Genomic DNA, 16,437 nt, shown 5'->3' on the forward strand with positions numbered 1-16,437 from the left:
CATGTGGTGAAATTCTCATGACTGGAGAGAGTGTTCTCGCACTTATTTATTTATTTATTTTCTTAGATTTCTATGCCGCCCTTCTCCTGTAGGACTCGGGGCGGCTCACAGAATAAAAAACATATAACAATAAATAGAACTAAAAACATCCAAATGTAAAAACCCCAACAACTAAAATCTCATAACAGATCAGGGAATTTGCTGAAAAAGCCATGTCTTCAGTTTGGCGTGGAAAGCACGGAGGTCGGGGGCCGTCCGAAGCCCGGTGGGTAATTCATTCCAGAGGGTCGGTGCAGCCACCGAGAACGCCCTCATCCTGGGGGCCACCGGCCGACATTGTCTGGCCGATGGCACCCGGAGGAGGGCAGTCCTATGTGACCGCACTGGGCAGTGGGAGGCTGGTAGGAGGTGGTCTTGCAAGTACCCTGGGCCCATGCCATGTAGGGCTTTATAGGTCAAGACCAGCACCTTGAAGCGGATCCGAAGGGCCATCAGTAACCAGTGCAGCTCGCGCAGGAGAGGTGTTACACGGGAGTAACGGGAGGCTCCCGTAACAACCCGCCTGGCCGCATTCTGGACCATTCACTTACGTGAAGAGATGCTGTGCAGTTCTTAGTTCTGATTAAAATTTCTGTGATACATTCTCCACAATTTAAGCCCTGTTGATTTTAGTGAGAACCAAACTTAACTTTTTTAGCTGTAGATTAACTTAATACCTAGGTTCGCTTAAACTGTACAGGGGATTAGTTTAGCCTGTGGTGTGAATTCAGTTTCTATAGTTTGTCAACCATATTTTATATTTTTACATTATCTGTGAAGCCAGCAACAGTGGCTTAATCAACAAACTAAACTATTAGCAGCTTAGTACAACCTATATATTTGTTTACAGAATTAAGTTTCTCACCTAACTTCAGTTAACAAGCTGAATGAACCTGAAAAATATCACTGCACACAAACGTAAAATGTTACACTGCTATACCAAAAGTGTATACCATATTTTGTGAAGTCTTATTTAAGTCCTTTTCCACCTTTTCTATTTGTTTTCTGCATTGGATGAAATACATTCCAACTTTGCCTCAGGAGTTTCTGTAGCTCAAGGGAAGCATAAACATCTTTCAGAAAAATAAGTGAACAAATATTGCAGCTTGGTACCTTTTCTATCTCCTGATGAATGATGTTTTTTATGAATCGTCCCCTGCAAACAGTTTCCTAGAACAACTTGTTCCTATTTATATATTTTGGGTCCTCTTTTCAGGTTTGCTTAAAAACCTCCATTGCCAACAGAGACTATCTGACAGCAACAGCTATTGCATTTCTGGTTGACCGGTTTTTATATTGGGTTGATGGTTCCAGCCAGCTTCTTCAAATTGTCAAACGGCTGCATCAGCTTGAGCCTACGGTACCAATTGCCCCTCAGCTGGTTATCCGTCAGGCTCGCATCTCTGTGAATTCAGGTAATGAAATGCTGTCTGCAAGCCCCTTGACCCTTTCTCCATTTTCTTAGCCCAATTCCAATTAGAAGATACTTGACTTTCAAGAGGATACTTTGTCTCTTTTTAAAGGTGACATTTCTTTATGCCATGCACTTTGCCAACACAAAGTTTCTAATGGGGAAGAAAAACAGGAGAAAATTGTAAAAGAATGTGGAAAGCACTAATTAGAGCTTTTGTTGCCTAAAGGCTGCTCCCTGCCAATCGTCCTCAATCTCCCTCAGGCTCACAAAGAAACTTTTACCTCAGAAAAATATTACTAGCTTTTCAGGGCGCTTCTGGGCCCATAACCTGTCAGAGAATTGCACAGCAGGTGTCCAAATCAGAGACACTAACACAAATTTGTTTTATATAAATAAATATTTTATATCTCTCTATATATATACATCAAATTAGATAGTCAGGCAAACAGGAGCATCATCAGGTAAATCGATACAGCAGGAACATCATGAGGTAAATTACAGAACACACAGGGGAAAAAAGGCGGGAAACAAGGAAACTCCCCCTCCATACCCACAGCAACCAATCACAGCACAGATTGCCTCACGCAGGAGCTAGCAATCTACAACCAATTGACCACAACTATGTGTTCTGGCTCGCTGCACGATCTCACTGCTCCAGCTACTAAATTTAAAAATCTTAACATAAATACTGAGTGCTAAATTGCTGTATTTTGGAACAAAAATGTCTTAAAATAGATTACACAGTTCTAATATTTTCTGAGTACAGTTCAAACTCCATATAAGGGGTTAAAAATCTGCAGATGCTCAAGGTTACAAATTCTATTGTATAATTAACCGGCTTATATAAACAGAGGAGTTTCCTTCGCTCTCAGCAAAGAACATAAATGGTATTGTTATACAGTAAGTAACTCAAGAACAATACCAAGTAACTCAAGACTGAAAACATACATAATATTCCTTCCTCCTTCTTCCTCCTCTTTTTTCCAACCACAAGAACACTATGAGGTGAGTTGGGTTGAGAGAAATGACTGATCAAGAGTCACCCAGCTGGCTTTTATGCCTAAGGGAAGACTAGAATTCCGTCTCCTATTTTCTAGGCCAGTACATCGCACTGGTTCTTTATTTTTGGAAAAGGATTATTGTAAAAAGAAAACAAAATCTGTTTTTGTTCAGCCGTTTGGTAAATGATCATGAAATTATAATCTTTTAATAACTGCATTTTAACACAATAGAAGCAGAAATATTAAGTTTTCTAGCATTCTACTGGCAAGTCTGAAAAGTAGATATGTCAACAAAACAGAGAGATGGGTCTCTGTTCATTCTTTTAATTCAGTGTTAGTCAAAGTAGCATATCGAAAGCATAAAACAAGGTTGTGCATTGTCTCATTGTTTAATATATTGTCTTCAATAGTGCTCACTCCCAAGTAAGTCGCAGCTTTAGCTAATAGGGTGAGACTGAGACCATACAGCATATCATCATTCTCTAACCAAGGCTGCTGCTTAGTCACAGCCTAATTTAAGGCGGGTCCTGATCATTACACTATGATTAGAAGACACTACAACCCAAGTTAACAAGTAGATCCCATATGTTTTTTTAAAAGAAAGCCTATAATTATGTCAAGCATGGTGAGAAATTATTACCACAAAGTTGATACATGTGTGTAATTGTATGTGAAGTAATGCAGCTGTCTGTATTCACCCTGGTGATCATTTCAACTAAAGGAACTTTACTCATGAAGTGAAATTGCCCTATCACGTTGATTATAACAAAAACATTTAATATTTCTAGGTAAATTATTGAAGGCTGAATATATTCTTAGCAGTCTTATTATTGACAATGGGGCAACAGGTAAATAAATTATGGTTTTTATACTTCTCTCCATTTTAATTGATAAATTCCAGTTATTGCTAGTTATGGCCTACACTGGAATATGCAAATAATTTTGGATATGTTTTCCTTAAGTTATAAATTAATTCGTTGGGAGTAAAACTATGTTTTAGTCTTTATTTCTTCAGTTTTTTATGTTTAACCTTGCATGTTACATCTATTGGGAACCAATTTTAACATATCCTCATTTTTTTTAATTGCTGTAGTTTGGCTCACTGAAGAACTGTAGTGTGTATTAGTAGGTAGATGTTAATGAGCATTTGTAGAAAGATATATAAGCAAATATTGTAATTATATTGAATGATAAATATAAGTCATTAAATAAAATATAAAATAATCATGTATTTATGTCTTTGAATGTTTCCCAGAGCTTAAGTTACAAAACAACTAGCTGTAAAACAAGAACTGTTAATTTCAACCAAGTGTTAAATTCTAGTCTTCCTATTATTATTCCTCATCTTTAAAGCTCTGAATGATATTTTACTGACCTTTTGGTTTTGATTTTTAGGAGTATGGAAGTACTGTAAAGAAAGTGATCGTATTCTTGTTCAATCTGTCTGTATACAGATCAGAGGACAGATTCTACAGAAACTGGGTAATAAATCTAAGAACCTCTATACTGTTCCAAAACTACAAGTTTGGAATAGATTGCATTTAAAATGTTTTTAAAATGAACATTTGTTTATGTGTGTTGTATTTTAGGGATGTGGTATGAAGCAGCAGAGCTGATTTGGGCCTCAATTTTGGGTTATTTTACACTTCCCCAGCCAGATAAGAAGGTAATAAATGTATTTTTGACACCTTGAATATTTTCTATTCAGTCATACCCTTATTAGAAGCTCATATTAAAAATGGGCATATTGAACACTGATTGTATACATTCAAATGACTACAAAGAAGCAGACTGCTTCATAAAAAATGTTTATTTTGAAGAGGCAAAATTCCATGTTCTTTGAGGCCCTTGGTGCTTGAGCCATTGATATCTAAGGGATAATTTTGTCTCTCTTTTCTGATTTTAAAAAGTGAAATAGCTGTTGGAAGTTTTGAGACTGGTTTATATAGATGCATGTAACTAAGAAAGAAATAAGAGTTCCTAGAAGAATGTGGACACTTTGTCCTTTCTCTCATGGATTCAAGCACACAGGCAGGCATATATGCCACCACCACCACAAAAATATGACTCTACAGTTTATACCTTAAAGCACTTTAGTTTAAGATGAAAGAGAGTGATTAATTGAAGGCAAATTTAATTTTGAACAGGATCAGTGTGGAAAACTAATTAGAGGTAAATTAATTGAAGAGAAATTACTGATTTGGAATAATTGAAGAATGGCAGGTGATTTGGATGGGAAATTAATTGTGAAATTTAAATATTTCTTTATTTCTATATTTGCATCTGGATATGAGTTAGTTTATTAGTATTCTTCAGCTCTCTACTAATCTGGAAAAAATATTGATATATCTAATTAATCTTGAGTTGGTTCAGCAGCCATAAAACCTTTAAGTACCTAATATCACTGTTCTCTATTATTTACTGGTGTCTACAGAGTTCATCTTATTCAACTGCTTCATATTGTCCAGATTTATTGTAATCATGATCAGATCTGCTCACAAATAGAAGAATTTAGATTGTTGCAAATCTGTTACAACAAAAAACTAAATTTTCTTGAAGTATATATCTTAATATTTCCTGACTGGTGAAAAACAACTGATTTTCCTTGTGCCACTAGAATTAGATAGCTAAAGAGCCTTAGATGGTGTTTTTTCTCTCTTTTGACATGTTTGAAGTAGGCTAAAATAGAAACAAACCGCAAATAAATATATATATAGTTGTTCATATGTGTGTTTTTTTTTAGGGAATAGCTACCTCACTGGGTATTTTGGCAGACATCTTTATATCCATGAGTGAAGATGATTACATCAGATTTAAAAACAATTCTCAGCTGGGCCTGGTAACTATTTATTTAGTAGAGATGAACCTGATTTAACTAAGTTTCATACATACATACTTTTTGGAGCAAACATTGTGCAGAGTACAGAAAAGGAATAAACAATATAAACCAAATGAATTAAAACAAGAAAAAAGAAAAGTAAATTTAGCTAAAACTAATTTTGTATCAACATAATTCATCATATTGCTTTATAGCTGTTTTTCCTTGCTAACCATTCTTGTTACTGCCACATTCATACCGTTCACATTTATAGCCTTTTGTTCTTTCTCACCTTTCTTTTCAAGACTTTCATTAACTCCACCCAACGTTCCTCTCAACCCATTCACCTTTGTTTCATATATTTGTTTTGTGTTTGAAGCTCATCATTTTCATTGTTTGACCCATCTTTTTTTTTACATCATTTATTGATGTTTGCATTCAAGCCACATTTGTGCATCATCCATTCATTCACAACCACGCACTATATTGCTTGTTTCATCATACACACTTCCCATTGCCCCATGTCCAATTTCCTTTTATGTTTATTTGCATGTACCCAACTCTCCCTTTTGTACAACAAAGTAGGCAGGCTGTTACTATAGCTATTTTTCACTTATTTCGACCAACATTCTTTCCTTATAATCAACCACACAGTATCCACTCCTTTTCTACAAACATTTTCATCATTCAAAATCCATTAATTTTTTCATTTATTTTAAATGTTATGTAAAAAAACAAATATTGCTCCAGTTATTACGAGTTATGTATACTTTGCAATTGATCCCTCCATTTTCTAATTCAAATGCAAGTACCATTAATATTTACTTATTGTTTATTTATTTTTTGATTCAATTTATATGCCGCCCTTCTCCGGAGACTCAGGGTGGCTTACAATGCGTTAAGCAATAGCCTTCATACTTTTGTATATACCTGCTTAGTAGGGCTTTCGCCCCCCCCCCCCAAAGCGGTGTTCTTTTTATACAAAGTCAGCTTATTGCCCCCACAATCCGGGTCCTCATTTTATCTACCTCAGAAGGATGGAAGGCTGAGTCAACCTTGAGCCTGGTGAGATTTGAACTTGCAGTAATTGCAGGCAACTGGCAGCTAAGTGTTACTTAACAGCACTTTAGTCTGCTGTGCCACCAAGGCTCCTTATAAATTAATTTTCAAATCCATATTTCTAATTGCATCAGACGCACCTATATTATATTCACTGCAAGTTATTTGGGCTGTCAGGAACCCACATGTCATTATTACAGATACATTAATGTCTCATCCCATCCAACATACTATCAGCATTCCTTATTTATTTGACCAGAAATACATTAAGCAAATAAGATGATGTTACACACATTTGTATTACTCCAGTTCAATATTAAACCATTCTGTAAGAATTCCATTTATCATTACACATGTTTTATTGCTATCATATACTGCTTTTGGCACATTTAGCAATCTTTAGCTTCTTATTTATACAAAATAGTTTGTAATTCAAGCTTTTTTATCATACACTGTCTCTGAATTGGAGATGCAATTGAGTCTATGTCATATAAAATATGCATTTAAAACACTCAAAACAAGTATCTTTCAATGTCCATTTTCTTTTTGTTATTTTATTAGAACCTTCTTAAAGAATTCAATCATCGTTTGCTTTCAGCTGCCGAAGCTTGCAAGCTGGCGGCAGTCTTGAGTCAGTTCACACCATTGTTTGTGCTCACTGCAGTTGTAAGTACCATGTTCAGCATTCCTATTTTCTTCCAGTCTGAAAATTCTTTACAGTGGTCTTTGTCAACTACTGATATAATATGATCCTGCCTAGCTAATACTTGGGATTCAAGTTATAATGTAAATTTCTAGTGCAGATGAAAGGAATGAAATATAAAGCAGAACGTTAAACTGCACCCAGGGACAAGCTTTTTACTCTAAACAGTTATGAGTTATTCCTAAACAATTATTTACTATTGCCTGAATTAATATTTCAGTTCAGAAAGATAGATAAAAGCATGTTCCATTTATTTCACTGGCATTTACCATAGGATAAGTATAGTTATAAATGCAGCTTCTATTAGAATCCATATTTAGTTATCAATAAGTTGAAATTAAGCTTGCTTTACTTGATGCTGGAGTAGAAAATGTGGTTTCTTTCACAATTCCCATATGTAATTTATTTATTTATTTATTCATTCATTCATTCATTCATTGCATGTTTACACCACCAATCATACCTAAGTGACTCTGGGCAGCTTACAAGATTGGTTGAGTTAATTTGGATGTTTTGTATCTTTCATTTCTATGTTTTATATGTTTCTGTTGTAATTATGCCCATTCTTGTCTGAGTCTGATTACTTTCCTTTAATGTTTTTGAAGTGTTTTTACTGTATTTCTCTAAGCGCCCCCATTTTCTACAAAGATGAGCAGTGACTTAAAATGTTATGCTAAATAAATTTATGTTAAAATAAAACTAATAATAATATTTCACTAAATGTAGAAACTATAATCAACTGAAAATTAGTGAAAACAATTCTGATTACATGCTGGAATAGATTTTTAAACATATATATTGACATATGAATTTGACAAATCCTATTCATTCCCACTGTACTTATTTTTCAGAATATCCGGGGAATATGTTTGCTAACTTACAGCTGTTCAAGTGTATGTCCTCCAGAAAAGCGAGCATTTTATTTATCACAAGCAAAGGAGTCCTTTGAAATTGGTTTATTGAGCAAGAAGGACAAAGAACCAGTCACCAGCAAACAGGAGCTCCACAGTTTTTTCAAAGCAGCTTTCTCCCTTGCCAAAGTACACCAGCGGCTGTATGGGGAAAGCAAGAGCCTTAATCAGGTGAATCAGTTGTGCCAGGAAGCTTTGGAGAAACTTTGTGCTTACAGTTATTCACTTCAAAATGAAGAGCAGGAAAAAGAACTGCTTGCTAAAGACATCATGTCCCTGGTCATGTCAGTTAAAGAACAATTGCAAGTGCAAAATTTTCCTAATTCAGATGCCAAATCCTACATTCCCGATAGCTACAAAACGGATGTCAAAAAAGAAGTTCTGAATTGTGATTTGAGCTTTGAGGAGGTTCTCAGAATGTATTTTCAGCATCATGAATCAGTCTGTGATGTTTTTGAAAGTTCTTGCAGAAACCATAAAATTAGACCAGGAAAAGGGAAGGCAAGAGTCTGTATAACAACTTTGAAGACCGAAACCAGAAATATGGATACCATATGTGCCACTGAAGCAAATTCTCATTATGAAAATCACAGCGTAGCAATCCTAGTTTCACAGAAAGCAAGGAAAAGACATGATGGCCTTAAAGACCAAATGGGAAAGAAAATTTCTCACATTGTTACAAGGGGGGTTTCTCTTGATGATCAGACAGAAAGTGAAACTTCTGATAATCAAAACAAAGCTGGTGAGATTTCAGTGGATTCCCAAGGTGGGAATAAAGTCTTTAGTGAACTGGGAACTTGGAGCAAATTGTCCAGATCAAGCTCCAATACTAGTTGGGAAGAAATTGTCAATAATAAAAACGATCTACCCCAAGATAAGGTGCAGAAGACAAAGAACACTACAGAGTTGCCTGAAGATACTGAAAAGAAAATTCAAGAAAGTGATCTTTGTTTGTTAACTAATAAAATACATAAAATCATACTTCAACACTCTCAAAATGACACAGTTTCTTTAAAGCATCCCTTTCCAAAAAGCATACCTTTCACTAATACACCAAAAGAATTGGACCCAAATTTAAGAAAGAAACATATGGAGGCAGGAGTGGATGCTTCAAAACAATCATCCGGAAGAGCTAGTAGCAGCAACTCCAAACAAGATAAAGTAATGAGTGTTACATCTGAAAAAGATCCTTTTGGAATAATTTCTTCAGGGAAGATTTCCAGAACCAAGGACAGCAGCAATGTTGCTATTTCTAGTATTGGAAAAGGAAGCATCGAAGACAATGCAAACCATACACGAGATTCAGGCCCAATAAGTAGAAATCATTGGCAAATGGTTGACTTAGAAGGAGAAACAGAAGAGGGGACGGAAGATTCACTAATGAATCCAGATCTACCCAGTGAAAAGACAGTACCTGCTTCTATAAGAAACAATGTTTTAAAAGCTGAATGTGACCATTTTGTACAAAATTGGATTAATCAATCTGCCAATATGATGTTAACAGGAGGCTCTCCTAAAATATCTGAAGTTAAAACACAAGCAGAAGATGACTGGGAACTGGTTTCTGATGATAGAAGAGAGTTAACAGACCATTGTTCCAATGAAGGTCTAATAAAAGATCCACAAAATTACAGGACTGAGGCCCCAAGTTGTTCATTAGGTTGGGGCAACAAGCAAGTTTCAAATCATTCTAGTGATTGTGCTACAACTGAAGAAGATGAAGGTGAAAATATGAAAGGCATTTTAAACGGCTGCCACAGCTCAAGCTCTTGGAAATCATGGTACAAAGGACCCAGTTTTTCCAGTAGTTTTTCTGAACTGGGAAGTTCTCCCTTAATGAATTCTAGCGGAAGCTCTTTTTCCTTTATTAGCATGGTCAAAGAACAAATGCAACAAGCTCGTACTCTGAGCAATGATGATTATAACAAGCTATTTTCAGGTGTTGAACATGCTTGGCTAGTTGAGAGATTGAAGAATACAGGATTCTTTAAACCAAACCTCCTGCATAAAACACACTGTAAGTCACATTTTCTAAACCATTATCTTTGCTCCAGGAATTTTGATCCCAGTAAACCTATGCTATTTTCAGAGACAGAAGTTGATTGCATCCTGACACTTTCATACTGATTTATAAATGCGGACATTTGACTCATGGTAGGTTTACCAGCTCATCCACCCTAGTTGGGATTAGAAGCTCAGTAGGACCTGTTGCTATGGCCAGCAGATAGCACTGTGCATATTTTTTTAAATATTTACCACCAAATGTTGAGGGATAAATATCAATTATTGTCTAGCTTCATTCTGAATTTGTATTTCTTTTTTTTTTTTGCCCAATTTTTATCAATGCATGGATATCAAAATCCAGGATCTATACTGTACTACAACTGTCTGTAGCAGAGCAAATAGCTGCATATTATGTAAAACCAATCACATAATCATTTTGGGGGGAATGATGCAATTAATGCTATTCTCTCCATGCTACCACATAGAATGCCAGTAGTTCCAGGGGCTTCTCCATTCTTTTTGCTGGGTCCCCTTCCTCAAAGCTGCAGCTGACCACACATACAGAAGTTCTATGACTGCTGATGTCAGATGATTGGAATCTTGTAGTCTATTGCTGGAAAGAGGGTAGTACAGTGAAGGACATGATACTCACCCTAGGGCTATGTTGAGGCTAATTAAACACACAAGCTTCATATCCTACCAATGCGAATTTCATGACCTAAATTTTTCCCCTTTTTAAATGGAAATTTTAAATTTGGTTTTAAATTATTGGGGTTTTAAATTTGTTCAGCCAAATTATTTAATTTGTTTTATTCTATTTTAAATTTTGTATTTTTATGTTTTATCCTATGGCTGTTCACCGCCCTGAGTCCTTCGGGAGTAGGGCGGTATACAAATTCAATAAAACAAACAAACATAAAACAAACAAAATGTTGATGTAAAATTGAATAAAATTTATTTTTCATTCAAAAATAAAGGAAAAGAAATGAGGCTACAGAAGTTAAGAAAAGATCAAGCTTTTGAATTCAGATCTTGTTTGATACAATTGTTTTTCTATGGATTTTGTATCATATTTATACTCTTAAATGTAAGATGTAAAGAAACTGTTAATGATTTAATGAGAGGCAGAATCTAAATACTGATATCCACATATTTCAGTTAAAGTTCTGTATCTGCTGCAGAATCATTTGTTTTGATTTTAGTGTTTTTGTGGTTATCGTATACAAAACAATATACTTCCTTTGGGAGCATGGCCATAGTTGTTTTTAAATCTGTAGTCATTGGCAAGATATTATTGAGAAATACCGTATTTTTCAGAGTATAAGCACATTTTTTTCCCTCCTAAAAGAGGCTGAAAATTTGGGTGTGTTTTATAATCTGAATGTAACCCCGTGCAGTGCCCAAAATGGCTACCCGGAACAGCTGCTGCCTTCTCTTACCCCTTCTGCATTTTGCCTGCTTTAGTCACTGGAGCTCCCTCCAAGGATCAGCTGTGCTTTTGAAGCTGTTTTTCAGCCCCATCTTCCCTGCTTTGCCTGCTTTTCTAATTGCTGCTCCCTCTGACAATCAGCTGTGCTAAAGCACAGCCCCAACCAGCCCAACTTAAAAACCAGCGAGCGAACTAATGTGCTGGGACTAGCCAGATGAATACCTGGTAGGCAGAATTTTTCCCCCTATTTTCCTCCCCAAAAACTAAGGCGCGTCTTATACTCCAGTGCATCTTATACTCAGAAAAATACGGGTATCTTCTCAGTCCAAAGCAATTCATCTTGTTTTGCTTCTCTGTGCACATATGAGACTGATAGCTCTATGCTGCAGTACAGATCAGGTTGTGAAAGCACATGTAATATACCATAGCTCTGTCACTTCATCCATTTTTTTTCTCTAGATGCTCTTCTTTTGAAATATTCTAAGATATCTGGGCTGTGGACAGCTCAGGAGACAGCTGCATATATTGGAGATAACCTGAGTGTGGCAAAGAAAGGCAAGCAGAGGAATGCTTTTTGGGTGCACTTTCTGCACCAAGAAGAAACCCTGGGAAGGTATGACTCAAGCTAACATACGATCTGGAAAAGTTCACACAAGTTCCATATTATGTTGCATTTGACTACATATAGGGCTCCTGGTAGCAGAAATTTACTTCAGCCTTTTATAAAGTGTTCCACCATTGCTGAGACTACATGTTATTTTAGCAGCCTAGGATAAGTGGCAAATACAACACAAACTCGAGCAGTCTGCCACTATTTGATTCCCACATCTGCTTCCTGAGATAACCTTTCCCAATCTGAGTACCCTCTAGATTATAGACTTCATTTTCAATTCCCAGAATTCCTCGGCAGTAGAAGCATTGCTGACTTGAAGTACTCACATGTATTGAGCACCCATATTATCAAAGGATGAGTACAGAGGTTTCAGTTGCCAGACCAGGTTACTTCTGAAGTTGAATTAGGGAAAGGGCAACATTAAGATAGCAAATATCCTGGATATTGAATCTTGGAGGTGGGAATTTCCAGCGATTCATTTTATCATGAATCTCCTCCTCCACAGGAGAACCAGAGTTCTTCCTGGAGAAGGCTTCCTTCAATATTATCCATGTTTTTCATGAAGACCTTCCCCTCTTCCCACTACTAGAGTATTCCAATAGCCCAGTGTTTCCCAAACTTGGCTATTTTAAGATGCATGGACTTCAATTCCCAGAATTCCCCAACCAGTATGCCTGGTTGAGGAATTCTGGGAGTTGAAGTCCATACATCTTCAAAGGGTCAAGTTTGGGAAACACTGCAATAGCCCATCAATTGCATATGGTTATATCCCTATTTTTTTAGACACTTTCCAAACACGAGGAAAACTTATATCAGTCATACAGAATTTTTACTTCTTTTGCAAAATAAATTATAATTAAAAGGTGGAGGGGAAAATAAAGGAAAACTACAGGAGGTTCAGAACCATGGCTCCCTTTTCTACTATGAACCCAGACTGACTTATAATTTATTATTTTATTTTATTTTATTAGATTTCTATACCGCCCTACTCCCGAAGGACTCAGGGCGGTGCACAGCCAAACAATAAAAACACATACATACAAAATTTAAAAATAAAATCAAATCAAATTAAATAATTTTGGCCCCGACAAATTTAAAACCCCAAACTTTTAAAACCAATTTAAAATTGAATATATAAAATACTAAAAGATATTTAAAATTTTAAAAATCTCTTATAAAAGAGGGGGAAAATTAGGCCAGGCCGGCCTGGTGAAATAGTAAGGTCTTTAAGGCACGGCGGAAGGTGTGCAGATCCGGGATCCTCCGTATCTCTGGGGGGAGCTCGTTCCAGATAGTAAGTGCCCCCACAGAGAAGGCTCTCCCCCTGGGGGCCACCAGTCGGCATTGTTTGGCTGACGGCACCCGGAGGAGTCCCTCTCTATGGGAGCGTACCGGCCGGTGGGAGGCTATTGGTGGTAGTAGGCGGTCCCGCAAGTACCCAAGTCCTAAGCCATGGAGCGCTTTAAAGGTGGTAACCAGAACCTTGAAGCGCACTATAAGGTAGTGATTTCTTAGCTATGGAAAATCTTCCAGGTTATTCATAGGGTCATTCTACCTAGATCATATTTAATGTGTTTATATTAAATATATATATATTCATGTCACACCTAAGCTGCTATTGGAGAAGAGCAATGAACACATTTTCTAAATAAACTTGAATTATTACTGTGGTATGTTACATTAGTCCCAGTAATTGGAGAATATTATTTGTGTTGTGTGTTACATTATCCGTAGGTATGTTGGCAAAGAATACAAAGAAGAAAAAGAAATTATGTACCATTTCAATGATGTGGAACGGCAAATGACAGCTCAGTACTATGTGACAGAATTCAACAAAAGACTGTATGAGCAAAACATCCCTACACAAATCTTTTACATTCCATCAGTGGTACTCTTGGTAAGGAGAAAACAAAAGGCTATAAGGAATTCAGCAGAAGATAAGGGAGAAATGTCCTCATGAAAATAATGGACAGTATCTATATGGAAATACTATTCATACTGTAGCTCTCTTATTTTTTTGTCAGATACTAGAAGGCAAGTCTATCCAAGGATGTGTAACTGTGGAACCCTACATTCTAGGAGAATTTGTGAAGTTATCCAACAACACCAATGTAGTAAAATTGGAGTACAAAGCCACAGAATATGGACTTGCATATGGTCATTTCTGCTACGAATTTTCCCAAGGCACAGATGTGGTGGTCGATTTACAAGGTTTGTAAACATGCAGTTGTCATGTGGTGAAATCTAACATTTTATTAGACCAATGGGTTATTAAAAGCTGAAGTTTGGTTTGAACAGGCATACCTTCTTCATCATGTGACTATTTGGAGTTCTAATTTCAGTAGCCATAGAATGTTAAATAATTACATGGGACGAAGATGAGAGGAAGAAAAAAATGTTGGCAGGCAGAAGGGAGAATGGAATTAATGTATCTCAAAAGCAGCCAAACCGCAGCAAAAGTTTTAACTGATTGATTGGAAGATGCAAGTGATTAATGTCCATTTCACTTAAGCTATAAGAAATTTCTCATAAGTAGATCCCATAAATAATTTAGATGCCATTTGTCCTCATTTCTGAAAATAAGTCTGAAGACATTTTTCTACTAAAGTTATTATGGTGTCGTGGCTGTTCAATCAAAGGGATTAATGTTAGGAATCAACTCTGATTCAAAGACACTGACTATTTATTTGGTATGTTCAAAACAATATTGATTTCTGATACTTACATAGTTTTCTTGGCAAAATTTTTGAAGTGCTTGCTCTTGCCCTCTTCCTTTTTCTGGGAAAGAGTGAGTGGCCCAAGGTCACTCCATTGCCTTTGTGGAAAAAAGAAGAATTAAAACTCATAAAATCCCAATTTCTAGCCTTGAGGTCCTCTGCTTTGATCCAGTTGCAGAACCAATATTTACTGCTGAAATATTTTAGGAACATAGAATTAAAAGAGCATATAATTCTACTTCCGCTGTACTTCGTACTTTGAAACTGTTTTTAATTGTTACATTTTCGATAAATACACCTTTAATACTAAGGGACTAAGATAGATCTAGATTCAAATCCATCTTTAGCCATGGAAACTTGCTTGATGATGAAGCAAGTTACTCTTTCTTGGTGCAACCCACTTCACAAGGTAGTTGCCAGGGAAAATTGGATAAGGTAGTGCTATGTATACTACCAAATGGAATATAAATCTAATAAATAAAAGATTACAACTTTTAATCAGTGGAAGCATTTTCAAAGCTGCACAGTTACAAGTCATCATGTGTGAGTTGGGTGGCTATATAAATTTGTTTAATAAATAAAATATTTTTTTTTGCATGTTCACTTTTACATTTGCTTGGATTAGGAGAGTTTATATAATGCTTACATTAAGAAAATGACTTTTTGTTTTGTTTTGTTTTTTTCCTTTGGACAGGCTGGGTGACTGATAATGGAAAAGGCCTCATTTATCTTACTGATCCCCAGATCCATTCTGTCTCTAAGAAAGAAACATCAGGCCTTACAAACTTTGGAAAGAAAGGAATCTACTATTTCTTCAATAATCAGCATGCAGAATGCAATGAAATCTGTTCCCGTCTTTCATTGACAAGACCTACAATAGAGAAACCAAAGTGATATTAGATGACCCTTGCCCCTTTACCCAAGAGTCAGTGGTGAAATCCAAATTTTTTTACTACCATGGCTACCAGGGCATGGCTTGGTGGCCGTGATGTGGCTTGGTGGGCATGGCAGGGGAAGGATACTGCAAAAACTCCATTCCCATCCACTCCAGGGGAAGGATACTTCAAAATCTTCATTCCCACCCCACTTCAGGGGAAGGATACTGCAAAATCTCCATTCCTACCCCACTCCAGGGGAAGGATACTGCAAAATCTCCATTCCCACCCCAGTCTGGGACCAGCCAGAGGTGGCATTTGCCGGTCCTCCGAACTACTCAAAATTTCCTCTACCAGTTCTCCAGAACCTGTCAGAACCTGTTGTATTTCAAGAGTCCCTGCTGTGACTTTTCAACAAACATCTTTTCCTATTTTTTAATATCTGCACCATAACATCCAATTAAAATGTGTTATGTGCGTTCTGATATCAAAAGCTCATTCTGTAATAAGGCAGAGGTGTTACTCATAAGGAGAGACCTTGCATTTAGTTGCTTCTTTTGTATCTTACTCTTTGTACAATTGCAGTGTTGTATGCACAGAAGTGTTGTTCTAACTACAGAAATACCGGTAGCTCTGTGCTTCAGCATCATACAAATTAGTCATTGAAAGTCAGTACTGATAAAAGACAGTCTATACACCACCTTATCTTATCTGGAAATGATTATTAATGCAACTGAGCAAAGCTAAATAGGCTTGGTAAGACTCTCAGCTCAGCCAGCACGCATGTTCTTTATGTCATGCATTTTAAGTACATTTTCTTCCAAAAGACTGCATTTCTCCTTTCTTGTATTAAT

At 36.5% G+C, this 16,437-nt stretch overlaps 1 protein-coding gene across 2 annotated transcripts in view; it reads left to right on the plus strand.

Moving 5' to 3' along the window:
- Window positions 1–16,066, plus strand: part of ALPK1 (alpha kinase 1) — a 60,842-nt gene extending 44,776 nt beyond the window's left edge. For both annotated transcript variants that reach the window (XM_034442292.3, XM_087874442.1), the window contains 11 exons: window positions 1,256–1,454; window positions 3,243–3,302; window positions 3,850–3,936; window positions 4,044–4,120; window positions 5,198–5,293; window positions 6,893–6,997; window positions 7,886–9,962; window positions 11,838–11,991; window positions 13,726–13,888; window positions 14,016–14,202; window positions 15,403–16,066. In XM_034442292.3, the coding sequence (XP_034298183.2) occupies window positions 1,256–1,454; window positions 3,243–3,302; window positions 3,850–3,936; window positions 4,044–4,120; window positions 5,198–5,293; window positions 6,893–6,997; window positions 7,886–9,962; window positions 11,838–11,991; window positions 13,726–13,888; window positions 14,016–14,202; window positions 15,403–15,602 (3,405 nt within the window). In that variant the 3' untranslated portion in view covers window positions 15,603–16,066. The remainder of the gene's footprint in view (window positions 1–1,255; window positions 1,455–3,242; window positions 3,303–3,849; window positions 3,937–4,043; window positions 4,121–5,197; window positions 5,294–6,892; window positions 6,998–7,885; window positions 9,963–11,837; window positions 11,992–13,725; window positions 13,889–14,015; window positions 14,203–15,402) is intronic.
- The last annotated feature ends 371 nt before the right edge of the window (window positions 16,067–16,437 follow it).

Source organism: Pantherophis guttatus, chromosome 8, assembly GCF_059756535.1.
Source record: "Pantherophis guttatus breed Tessera chromosome 8, ASM5975653v1, whole genome shotgun sequence".
Taxonomy (NCBI): domain Eukaryota; kingdom Metazoa; phylum Chordata; class Lepidosauria; order Squamata; family Colubridae; genus Pantherophis; species Pantherophis guttatus.